This window comes from Martes martes (genome assembly GCF_963455335.1).
Source record: "Martes martes genome assembly, chromosome: 7".
Taxonomy (NCBI): Eukaryota; Metazoa; Chordata; class Mammalia; order Carnivora; family Mustelidae; genus Martes; species Martes martes.
In genome coordinates, this window is record NC_137894.1 from 30,226,135 (window position 1) to 30,238,101 (window position 11,967).

General features: G+C 61.4%; 1 protein-coding gene across 2 annotated transcripts; it reads left to right on the forward strand.

Annotated features, from left to right (window-relative positions):
* The first annotated feature begins 537 nt into the window (after nt 1–537).
* Nucleotides 538–11,600, forward strand: MAN2C1 (mannosidase alpha class 2C member 1). Of its 2 annotated transcripts, none has more exons than XM_080809294.1 (26): nt 538–670; nt 946–1,071; nt 1,486–1,609; nt 2,629–2,699; nt 3,774–3,951; nt 4,255–4,444; nt 5,758–5,864; nt 6,057–6,167; nt 6,528–6,620; nt 6,730–6,846; nt 7,032–7,127; nt 7,238–7,383; nt 7,751–7,874; nt 8,202–8,323; nt 8,427–8,512; nt 8,639–8,794; nt 8,968–9,065; nt 9,232–9,326; nt 9,567–9,671; nt 9,754–9,910; nt 10,019–10,162; nt 10,525–10,634; nt 10,744–10,823; nt 10,933–11,081; nt 11,174–11,283; nt 11,357–11,600. In XM_080809294.1, exons 1-26 carry the CDS (start codon nt 570–572, stop codon nt 11,481–11,483), a joined length of 3,123 nt encoding a protein of 1,040 aa, XP_080665420.1. In that variant the 5' UTR covers nt 538–569; the 3' UTR covers nt 11,484–11,600. The 2 variants fall into 2 exon arrangements, with proteins under 2 accessions (XP_080665420.1, XP_080665421.1); XM_080809295.1 differs by having other exon boundaries at nt 547–670; nt 8,955–9,065; nt 9,194–9,326.
* The last annotated feature ends 367 nt before the right edge of the window (nt 11,601–11,967 follow it).

Genomic DNA, 11,967 nt, shown 5'->3' on the forward strand with positions numbered 1-11,967 from the left:
GGGGATAAGTGACGGCTATATACACAGAATATGTTGGAGGAAGCTCCGGTTATCGCGGCGCAAAGCTCTCCCTATTTAACACAGGTCTGCCGATCAGCTTCAAAGCACGGGCCCGGCGCCTGGCTCTTCCCACCTTAAGTAGGTTTTCCGGCTAGCGAGCACCAGAGGTCTGGCTGGGCCGGGAGAAATAGCCGGTTGCCGCGTGTGGCTTCTAAGCCCGGGTGACCCGCGTCTGCACCAGCGGGGGCTCCCGCCCGTCGCGCCTACAGTCCCCGGTTCGGTGTCGGGACTTTCGGAGACTCTAAGCGTCAAAGCTGCCGTTCTACTTAGGGATTTGCCCAGTGGCCCGCGGGTTCGGAAGAGCGGGTGGAGAGCCTCGGAAGCCGCGCTCTCGGCTCAGCGGCTCGCTCTGAGTTCTGCGCGGCGGGGCTTCCGAGAGCCGCCAGTGTTCCACGAAAAGCTGCCCGGGGCCGAAAGGCGCCCTTCGGACGCCGGAACCTTTGGTTCCCGGCCGTGGGCCGCGCCGGCAGTGGCAGAGGCCTTCCGGGGAGAGCAGCGAGCGCGCGGCGATGGCGGCGGCGCCGGCCCTGAAGCACTGGCGCACTACTCTGGAGCGGGTAGAGAAATTCGTGTCGCCGCTCTACTTCACGGACTGTAACCTCCGCGGCAGGTGGGGGCCCCGTCGCCCCGGGCGCCGGCCGGCCGCGTCCGCGCGCCCCAGCCTTCCGTTCCGGGGGGAAACCCAAGCCGCGGCCACCCGGGCCGAGGGACGAAGTGCCCGCCGCGGACAGGGCAGGGGCCCGGGAGGAGGTCTCGGGAGAAGCTGTGCTGGGGGGCAGCCTTCTCGGCGGAGGGTCGAGGGAATTCGCGGCCCCACCCGCCGACTAGCCCGCGGGCCGAACGGGAGCAGCCTCGAGCGCGCGCCCACCGGCTCCTCCCGCCCAGGCTCTTCGGAGACAGCTGCCCGGTGACCACGCTCTCCAGCTTCCAGACGCCCGAGAGGCTTTCCTACCAGCAGGCGGTGCAGCGGGAGTTCCGCCCCGCGCAGATCGGGGACAGCTTTGGACCCACGTGCGTAACGCCCGGAGGGGGCGGGCCCCCACCTCGCGCGGCGGCTCGAAGGGCCACACCTCCGCGGCCGCCCCGGCTCCTAGACAGCCTCTCGGGGCGGAGCAGCACCCTCTGCTGGAAGCTGCCTCCGTTTTCCTGCGAGTTTTCATCCCCCGCCCCCGCCTTCTCCCAGGACCTCGCCCCCTCTCAGGAAGACCCTCTAGGACGGATCACGGACCCCTGACTTGCCCGCCTTTTCCCCTCCCCTCGCCGCACACCGTGTTGCTCCTTTCTTGTGGCTCCAAGCTGAATAGCTTGTGATGCCGCGGAGGCTTGGAGAAAAGTCTCAAGTCCCCTCTGACCCTTCGTCCAAGGGAATCTGGCAGAAGGACAAGGGCGCGGACCCCTCGGCCCATGCCGCTGGCTGTCTTGCAGGTGGTGGACCTGCTGGTTTCGGGTAGAGCTCACCATCCCAGAGGCATGGGTGGGTCAAGAAGTTCACCTGCGGTGGGAAAGTGATGGCGAAGGCCTGCTGTGGCGGGACGGAGAACCTGTCCAGGTGAGCAGCCCTGCCCTGGGGGTAGGTTGGGCCCCATTTCAGCCCAGGTCTGTGAAGAAGGCGCTGCTTAGCGGCTGTGCCTGTGGGTATAAGAATTGCAGGACTGGGGAAGTTGCCATTTATGCCCTAGTGTGGTCGGTCCCTCTCACACTGGGACGTTGAATGGATGAGCCAGCCCTGCCACTGACTGGCCATTTTCTCATTCTGGCCTGAAAATAATTGCTAATCAAGTACAATAATAACAGTACAGCAGATTCATTTATTAACCCTCTACTGGGTGCTGGGTGCCAGACTAGTGGCTTTGCAGACCATATCACTTTTTATTTTTAGTGGTTTTCAGTGTTCTGTTTTGTTTTTTAGAGGGGGGGAGGGGAAGAGGGAGAGAAAGAATCTCGAGCAGAATCCGTGCTGAGCGTTGAGGCCAACGTGGGATCTCAGAACTCTGAGATCATGACCTGAGAAGAGTTAAGAGTCAGTCGCTTAACTGACTGGGCCCCCCAGACACCCATAGTTTTAGTTTTAATACCCCAGTTTTTATTATATGTAGCCTATACTTATGGGGGGAAACATGGGGGGAAGCAGTTCTGGATGGCATAAAGTAAAAATTCAAGTCCTCTTCCCCTGAAGTAATGGATCTCTCCCTATCACAGCATCCCCAGTTCCCCAGAATGAACAACAATTAAGCGTCCGTATCAGATTTAATTTTTATGATTGCTTGTGGTGGGTCTTTATGCCTATTTACAGATAAAGAAACTAAAATATACAGTGGTCAGTTCACTTGCTCAGCTTCCATTCCAGCTAGACTAAACAGTAGCCATTTGGTGATCAGGGCACTCGGGCTCCCATGGGTGTTGGGCACCGGCCACCAGGGCTCCCTGATTTGCCAATGTTGGCTTTGTGTAGGCGAGAGGAGCCACAGCTGGGGGCTAAGTGGAGGGGCCTGGCCTCCCTCAGCTTACATTTCCCCTGAACTGTGGAAAAGCCTCTGGCCCTGTCTCTCTCATTCCACTCCCCACCAGGGTTTGACCACAGAGGGGGAGAAGACCAGCTATGTCCTGACCAACAGGCTGGAAGAAGGAGACCCCCGGAGGTGAGGTAGTCCCCATGCCCTGGGAGGGGCCCCAGGGGTAAGGAGGAGCCAAGGCTCAGAGTGACCCCAATCGCCCACCTCCAACACTGGCATCCTCAGATCTCACAGTTTCTTTTTAAAGGGGGGGGGGATTGTTTTGTTTTTTCCCCCCTGGCTAGAAAGATACTGTCTGCCTTCTTGTGGTAAATACAGGAAAGCACAAAGAAGTCAGTGACTCCCATTATCCCGCCACCTGGAGATGACCATTATTAACATTTCTTCACTCAGCTCAGGAACTCATTCAGGTGTAGTTCCTCCTGGCTAAGGTTGTATTTCTTTGATGATTTGCATCCTGATATTTTTTTGTCCCTTATTATAACATGGACATTTTATGACACGTTCAGAACTCAGACATAGTATTACTGTATTTTCTAATATTTATTGAGCACTGTAGCTGATGCTTCCAGATCCTAGCACTGTGATAGTGAGTAGTATGGTCCTTGACAGCAAGGGGGACTCAGGGACACTTACATAATTACAAAACCAGTGGGGGCTCTGAGAGCAAACACCAGGAGCTCAGTATGGAGGGCGGTCCCAGACTTCGGAGAGGGGTGGCAGGAGGGTCAGGGAAGGCTTCTCCACCAAAGTCCCATTTGCTCTCCGAAGACAGCAGAACAGCCTCACAGGCTACCGTGCCACTCTAGAGAACAGCCCGCCCTATGCTGGCTGCTGGATCTTTGCTCTGAAAGATTGGACCTGGGGGATCCAAACACGGTTTTAATATGCAGAAAGGGTTCGGAGACCAAGGCAGTGCTTTGTAAAGTCAGTTGTGGAAATGGGAATAAAAGGCTGAGCAGCAGTGTAATTCACACAGTTCCCAACTTGGCTGCTTGCTGCCCCTGCCCGGGGTGGAACGCTCATCAGCAGAACGGGACCCTCTCGCACAGACCCCTGACCTACTGTGGGATCTTCCGGGGGGTGGACCCTCGAGGCAAACAGGGACCGGGCAGTGGCTGCCTCCTTGGTCCTCCCTCCCCCAGCCCCCAGCATCTTCTGCCAGTCTCTTGGCCTGAGGCTGCCTCCCCACATTTGTAGCCTGACCGTCTATGTGGAAGTAGCCTGCAATGGGCTCCTGGGGGCCGGGAAGGGAAGCATGATCGCAGCGCCTGACCCAGAGAAGATGTTCCAGGTGAGCCGGGCTGAGCTGGCTGTGTTCTGCCGGGATGTCCACAGACTCTTGGTGGATCTGGAGCTGCTGCTGGGCATAGCCAAGGTAAGCGACGCCCCTACCCCAGCTGCTTGCTCTAGGGACCTTCCCAGCGGTTGTGTCTTGGTTTGGAGAGTTGGGAGTCTGGGAATCCAAAGAGGGAGAGTGTTTTTGTCTGCTTGAGTATTGAAAGGATTTCCCTCTATAAGGGGGAGGAGGGAGGCAGTACTAAGCAGGGGGAACCAGAAGGAGCAAAGGGTTGGAGGTAGGGAGGAGCTCTGCTAAGAATCATTGAGAGGTCAGCTGGGGCCGAGTTCTGGAGACCCCCCTTACTCCGGATGGGAATTAAGGGGCAGAACTCTGCTGCAGGGCCTTGGGGAAGACAACCAGCGCAGCTTCCAAGCCCTGTACACAGCCAACCAGATGGTGAACGTGTGTGACCCTGCCCAGCCACAGACTTTCCCGGTGGCCCAGGCCCTGGCCTCCAGGTTCTTTGGCCAACATGGAGGAGAAAGTCAGCATACCATCCACGCAATGGGTCATTGCCACATTGATACAGGTAGGGCGGCAGCTGGCCGGGTTGGCTGGGCAAGGCAGGGGTGCCCTTGAAGCCCTGGCTGTGCCCCAGAAACACTGTGTCGTCCCCAGTAAGCTCTTGGCCCTCCATGGCTTCAGTTTTCCCCATTTGTAAAATGGGCTTTGCTAGGCGTGGCTTTGTTTATTCTCTCGACAAAACCTGAGGCCCCATGTGGCCCTTGTTAGATGTGGGGAGGTGGGTTCCTAGAGAATGATGGCTGTAAAGTAGGCAGACAGGGTTGGTGCCACGATGGAGGCACTTAACCCTGATGGGTCAGGAGCTCAGAGAGGCTTCCTAGAGGAGGTGACCTTTGAACCAAGTGAGACCAAGTAAGAGTTTGACAAGGGTGTCCCAGTCCTCAGGGAGGAGTGATGTAGAAGTAATGGAGATAGGGACTCAGGCACAGGGGCAGGTTTGGGGCCGGTGGGGGGGGTGGGTAGAGGGGGTGAGGGATAGGGCAGGGGGGTCATGAGTTCAGCTTTGAACTTGATGAGTCTGCAGTGTCTGTGAGGCTTATGGGAAATCTGCAATTTTTTTAAAGATTATTTTATTGTTTGAGAGCGTGCGCGTGCGCGCGGGCCAGCGGGAGGAGGGGCAGAGGGAGAGGAAGAAGCAGACCCCTCTCTGAGCAGGGAGCCCCACACGGCTGGATCCCGGGACCCTGGGATCATGGCCCAAATCAAAGGGAGACGCTTAACTGACTGAGCCACCCAGGCGCCCCGGGAAATCTGCATTTTTAACAAGCTCCCGAGGTACTGATTCTGAAGCAGCTAATGTTTCAGAAGCACAGAACAAGGCTTTCTATGCTGTGTCGTGGTTCGCGGTGGAGTGTGAGAGCTCTTGACTGGCAAGCAAGGAACCGGGCCTAGAGGGCAGGAGAGACTGTAGTGCGTCACACAGGGGGGCTGGCCCAGGCAGATCCATGTCGGGATGCCGCGCCCCCTCTTCTGCGGCACCCACCGATGTGTTAACCCCTGCCACCTTCTATAGGGTCCTTTCAGGGGTTGGGGGCCACAGCCTCAGAGTGAGGTTGTTCCAGGGCACAGGGCCTCCACTTCCTGACTCGTGAAGCTGACAGCCTCCTTTTCCAACCCCCTACTCCCACTTCGAGACAGTGTCTTGAAGTGAAAGCTCAGGGGGGATGCCGGAGGGCCTTACAGGGAAAGGGGCCTAGGATGGGAGGAGGACAGCCCTCTGGAGGCCCAGGGTGCTGGGGGGCAGGGGTGAGGCTGGAGATCTGTGGGGATCCGGACACCTTGCTGCTCTCCCTCCACCTCTGACCCCCTTCCGTCCAGCCTGGCTTTGGCCCTTCAAGGAGACTGTTCGAAAATGTGCCCGGAGCTGGGCGACAGCCGTGCAGCTCATGGAACAGAACCCAGACTTCATCTTTGCCTGCTCCCAGGTCAGAGGGACAGCCGTGTGGGGCACCTGGTGCCCAACAGGTCTGCGGATGAGGTCCAGGGCCTTCTCACACCTGAGGAGGAGGGCTTTTCCCCACCCTCAGCTGCCCACTGGCCCCAGGTGCTCAGGCCAGGGGGCAGGGATAGGGGATCCCTGTCACTCCTGCCCCAACACAGGTCCCATTACCCCACAGGCGCAGCAGTTTGAGTGGGTAAAGAACCACTACCCCGGCCTGCATGCCCGGCTCCAGGAGTTCGCCTGCCGAGGGCAGTTTGTGCCTGTGGGGGGCACCTGGGTGGAAATGGTAAGTGCCATCTGCAGCCCCTCAGCCTCAGGCCTTCCCTCCTTGGCTTTGCGGGTAGGTGGCTTTCTGCAGGACCTTCATGCCCCTCCTGTGGGGTCCTGGACTCCCAAGGCCCGGGACCCCCAGTGGGAGGAGGATCTCAAGCAGGGTGGGAGGCTGCAGGCCTGACCCTGCCCTGCGAGCCTCCCTTTCCCCTGGTAGACAGCAGAGCGAAGCCAAGAGAGGGACACCTCTGGGCACTGGGCGTGAGCCCTCTCCATCAGAGCCCTGGCTACTCCTGTGCGGGGTGGAGGTGGCTCGAGCTCCCCCCCAGTCCCCAAGGATGCTGATGCTGGCTGCCTCCGTCCTCACTGCTGCCAGGACGGGAACCTTCCCAGCGGAGAGGCCATGGTGAGGCAGTTCCTGCAGGGCCAGAACTTCTTCCTGCAGGAGTTTGGGAAAATGTGCTCGGAGGTAGGCTGGAAGCCGCTGTGCCTGTGGGCACGTGGGGCTGGAGCTTGACCTTGAGCCAGGGGAGGCTGAGAGGCTGGGGCTGCTTCACCAGGAGCCCCTTTCCCCACAGTTCTGGCTCCCAGACACGTTTGGCTACTCAGCCCAGTTGCCCCAGATCATGCGCAGCTGCGGCATCAGGCGCTTCCTGACCCAAAAACTGAGTTGGAACTTGGTGAACTCCTTCCCGGTGAGCAGAAGCGGGGGGCTAGGGTCCCCACCTGGCCCGTTTCAGCTCCCACCTGGCTTGCTCAGCGGTGCTGAACCAACCACCCAACTCCACCCAGAGAGTCTCTTCCCCCTGACCCCAAGCCCAGGGTTACACAACAGGCCTCAGGCCTGGCTCTGGCCCCTCTCCTGTCTCCCTGCCCGCAGCACCATACTTTTTTCTGGGAGGGGCTGGATGGCTCCCGTGTGCTGGCCCACTTCCCACCTGGAGACTCATACGGGATGCAGGGCAGTGTGGAGGAGGTGAGGGGGCACCCAGTAGCTGAGATGGTGGGGAGTGGGCTGGAGAGGGCCGGAGAGGGCTGGGTGTCCTGTCCTAGGCTCACTCGGGTTGCCTTGCCCTGCCTATCCAGGTGCTGAAGACTGTGGTCAACAACCGGGACAAGGGGCGGACCAACCACAGTGCCTTCCTCTTCGGCTTTGGGGATGGGGGCGGGGGCCCCACCCAGACCATGCTGGACCGCCTGAAGCGGCTGCACAACACAGACGGGCTGCCCAGGTGCGCCCTGGCCCTCCAGCAGCCCTCGGAGCTCCCTTTGACCTGGCCTGCAGCCCTGCTTTCTCTTCAGACATTCCGTCTAGCTCCTCCACTGGACCTTGTCCCTTTCCAGTCCCTGACCCTCGGCTCTTCCCAGCTTCTACCTTGGGGGCGGGGCAAAAGCTGCGGGTGGGAAGGGGCTTAAATCTGCTGGAGACAGAACCCTCCCCGTGTGTCTGGAACTGGCTTTGCGTGGACAGGGAGCATTCTGGACATGGGCGGTGGGGATGCTCCTTTCTGTCTGGATCTCTCATCCGCTCTGGCATGGGGGAAGGGTGAGCCACACAGTACCCCCAAGGCTGGGTGACCCAGGCTATGTCTCCCTCAGGGTGCAGCTGTCTTCTCCGGGGCAACTCTTCTCCGCACTGGAGAGCCACTCAGGGCAGCTGTGCACGTGGGTCGGGGAGCTCTTCCTGGAGCTACACAATGGCACCTACACCACGCAGGCCCAGGTCAGGCACTGGTCCCTGAGCCCAGCAGGGAGTGTGTGCCTTGGGTCTGCAGGGGCAGAGTCTAGTCCAGACCTGGGGGAAAGAGGCTTGTGTTCCAGGGAGGCACCTAGGGGAGAGAAGTACCAGAGCCTGGTGGGCCAGGGACCTGGAGGAGGCAGAGCTGAGTATTCCTGAAGAAGGTGGGCTGCGGGCTGGGGAGGGAAGGGACAGGTCAGCCACCAGAGGCTTTATCTGGGAGGCCCTGGGGAGCCTCGGGTTCTGAGCACGGAGGGCTTTGGAGGGTGGCCTGGAACAGATCCCCCCCCCCACCCCAACAACTGTGCCCAGCTCAAGAAGGGGAACCGGGAGTGTGAGCGGATCCTGCACGACGTGGAGCTGCTCAGCAGCCTGGCCGTGGCCCGCAGCACCCAGTTCCTGTACCCGGCAGCCCAGCTGCAGGACCTCTGGAGGTCAGGCCTGCTTCTGCCCCGCTCTGCCACCGTCCCGGCCTCCCCCGGCCAGCTCTGCGGCTGCCCCTCCAGCCTTTTCCATCCCTGCTCCGGGCTCCTGCAGGCTGCTGCTCCTGAACCAGTTCCATGACGTGCTGACTGGAAGCTGTATCCAGCTGGTGGCGGAAGAGGCCATGTGCCACTATGAAGGTGAGCTGGATGGCCTGCCTGCTGCTGTCCCCGACGCCCAGGGCGGAGCCCGGAGAGTGGCCTGTGGGCTACTCAGGGGTCCTCCCAAACCCACCGCCCACCCATGACCAGCCCGTCTCTTCTCAGACATCCGTTCCCATGGCAACACACTTCTGAGTGCTGCGGTGGCCGCTCTGTGTGCCGGGGAACCGGGCCCCGAGGGCCTCCTCATTGTCAACACGCTGCCGTGGAAACGAACTGAAGTGTTGGCTCTGCCCAGGCCTGGTGGGGCCCACAGCCTCGGTAGGAGCTGCAGGGAGAGGCTGCTACTGCAGTGGGAGGGACATTGCCCCGGGGGAGTGGGTGCTGCCCTGGGGTACCCCCAGCTGGGGGGCAGTAGAAGCAGCCACCCAACCCTCGGGTGAGGCTCCCGGAAGGTCAGGGAGGCCACACTGATGCCCAGGCCTCATCCCCAGCCCTGGTGACCGTGCCCAGCATGGGCTATGCTCCTGCCCCCACCCCCACCTCACTGCAGCCCCTGCAGACCCAGCAGCCTGTGTTTGTGGTGCAAGAGGTGAGTGTTGGCACAAGCGGGTGTGCGGGGCCTCTCCTGGGCCATCCCTAACAATGTGGGGATTCTAAGCTGTCCAGCTGGAGCAAGTGGTGGGGGGCTGGGCTGGGGGTGCCATTGGTGGTGGGAAGTCCCTGCAGACTCAGCTTCAAGGATACTTCCCACCAAGACCGACGGTTCTGTGACTCTGGACAATGGCATCATCCGGGTGAGGCTGGACCCAACTGGCTGCCTGACGTCCCTGGTGCTCGTGGCCTCTGGCAGGTGCCAACTCCTCATTGCCCTCTTCCATTGCCTGGCAGGTGGCTCCCAGAGCCCATTCCCTCTGTCCCCTGGCCCCAGCACTGCCCATGGCAGCCCATCAGGGGCTCTGGACCCACACAGGGCAGGCAGGGCAGGCTGGGCTAGGAAGGAGTCCCCTTGTCCCGTGGGCCTGTTCTCCTGGCCCCCACGCCACCTCAGGCAGCTGGAGAGACCAAGGTCATAAAGTTCTAATCCTTCTAGGGAGGCCATTGCTGAGGGCATGGTGGGGAACCAGTTTGTGTTGTTCGATGATATTCCTCTGTATTGGGATGCATGGGATGTCATGGACTACCATTTGGAGACACGGTACAGTGTGGACAGGCCCAGGATGGTGGTGGGCCCCCTCTGTCAGCTTTCCCTGGCTCAGGTCGGCCACCCCACCCCACAGGAAGCCAGTGCTGGGCCAGGCAGGAACCTTGGCAGTGGGCACTGAAGGCGGCATGCGGGGCAGCGCCTGGTTCCTGCTGCAGATCAGCCCCAATAGTCGGCTCAGCCAGGAGGTGGTGCTGGATGTTGGCTGCCCCTATGTCCGCTTCCACACTGAGGTAGCAGGCAGCAGGGTGGTGGGCATCCTCCCTGGGCGGCTGGGGAGGAAGGAGCGCCCAGGCCTGTGTGTGTGTGTGTGTGTGTGTGTGTGTGTCCTTCCATCGTAGGTGCACTGGCATGAGGCCCACAAGTTCCTGAAGGTGGAGTTCCCCACCCGTGTGCGGAGCCCCCAAGCCACCTACGAGGTCCAGTTCGGACATGTGCAGCGGCCCACGCACCACAACACCTCTTGGGACTGGGCTCGATTTGAGGTCTGACATGGGGTGGGGTGGGGTTTGCAGCCTGCAGGGCCGGGAAGAGACCCATGTGGTGTGGGGTCAGGAGGAGGATGGTGATCACTATGATCACCATGATGGACGTGTGGGCTGGACCTTGAGCTAAATGCTGTGTTTACTTTGACCCGCATGCCCGTTTGGTGGGGTGAATTCTGTTGTCCCCATTTCACAGATGAGGAGCTGAGGCCTAGACAGGTTGGATGGTTTACCCAGCGCCTCCTGTGGTGAGAGCTGGAGCTCCATCCCGTAGTCCCAGAGCAGGGCCTCCCAGTAGTGGCGGGAGCTCCGGGGCGGGGAGGGGGCGGGGCCACCAAGCGGGTCTGGCATCCGCCCTCCAGGTGTGGGCCCACCGCTGGATGGACCTGTCAGAGCATGGCTTTGGGCTGGCTGTGCTCAACGACTGCAAGTACGGCGCGTCGGTCCGCGGCAACGTCCTCAGCCTCTCTCTGTGAGTGGAGGGCCCGCCAGGCCGCGAGGGCTGGCATGGGGGCGCACGATCTCCCGGGCCGGAGCCCCCGCAGTTCCAGTCCGGCCCATTCCCGCCCTTCCCACCCCAGCTTGCGGGCACCGAAGGCCCCCGACGCCACTGCTGACATGGGTCGCCACGAGTTCACCTACGCGCTGATGCCGCACAAGGGTGAGTGCGGCGGCCCGGCACGCCTCTCTGCCCTGCTCTGAGCCTCAGTTTCTCCCAGTGGCCGACGGGGAAAACGCCAGCGCGCCCACGCTCCCACCCCCATTTCCAGGCTCCTTCCAGGAAGCTGGCGTTATCCGCGCTGCCTACAGCCTCAACTTCCCCCTGTTGGCACTGCCTGCCCCGGGCCCAGCGCCCGCGGCGTCCTGGAGCGCCTTCTCCGTGTCCTCGCCCGCAGTTGTGTTGGAGACCGTCAAGCAGGCAAGGGGCGGGGGCGGGGCGGGGGCGGGGCGGGGGCGGGGCCTCAGATGGCCCCCGCCCCTGCCCCGCCCACCACCCGCCTCCCTCCGCAGGCAGAGGCCAGCCTCCAGGGCCGCACGCTGGTGCTCCGGTTGTACGAGGCCCACGGCAGCCACGTCGACTGCTGGCTGCACACGTCGCTGCCGATTCAGGAGGCCGTCCTGTGAGTGGGGGGCATAGAGGGGGGGCGGGAGTCCTGCCCTCACAGGGCCCTCATGACCCCCCCTGTTCTCCAGCTGCAACCTCCTGGAGCAGCGCGACCCTGCCGGCCACCTGCCCCTTCAGGACTCCCGCCTGAAGCTCACCTTTTCCCCCTTCCAAGTTCGGTCCCTGTTGCTGGTGCTGCAGCCCCCTCCCAACTGAGCCCCTGATGGTGGGGCTTTCTGTGTGGAAGGCTTCCCTCCTCACTTCTGCCTCCCCAGCCTGAAGCAAGAGTCCCTCACCTATTGAACAATAAACCCTCAACTCAGGAACCCTGCTAGCAGTAGTCCCTGCTCACTCCCCTCGGGGCCTAGCCTCAAGGAGGAAGACTTTTCCCCAGGCATTTGTGCAGGGGCTGGGTTGCTGCGCCCCCTGGGATTTGGGATATCAGGGACCACAACCTGGCTAAGAGACAGGGCATAAGAAGCTCCTCCCATGGAGAGGAAGCCAGGAGGGTGGATTCCAGCTGGCTGCCCTCTAGAAGAGGAGCAAGAGGAAGCACGGGCGAGTGGCAGGAGTGGCAGTGCTGGGAATTCTGGACTGGAGGAACTGTGGGGGCCCCCTGGGGCCTGGGGCCTGGCTCTCTACACCACCTCGAGCGGAGCGGCTGTACCTGCAGAGGCAGGCAGTCCTCTGAGAGCCAGGG

Coding starts and splice junctions, on each gene's coding strand:
- MAN2C1 (XM_080809295.1), top strand. CDS start 570: ATGGCGGCGGCGCCGGCCCTGAAGCACTGGCGCACTACTCTGGAGCGG. Junction 10,635..10,743: donor AACGTCCTCAGCCTCTCTCT/GTGAGTGGAGGG, acceptor TTCCCACCCCAG/CTTGCGGGCACCGAAGGCCC. Junction 10,824..10,932: donor CGCGCTGATGCCGCACAAGG/GTGAGTGCGGCG, acceptor CCCCATTTCCAG/GCTCCTTCCAGGAAGCTGGC.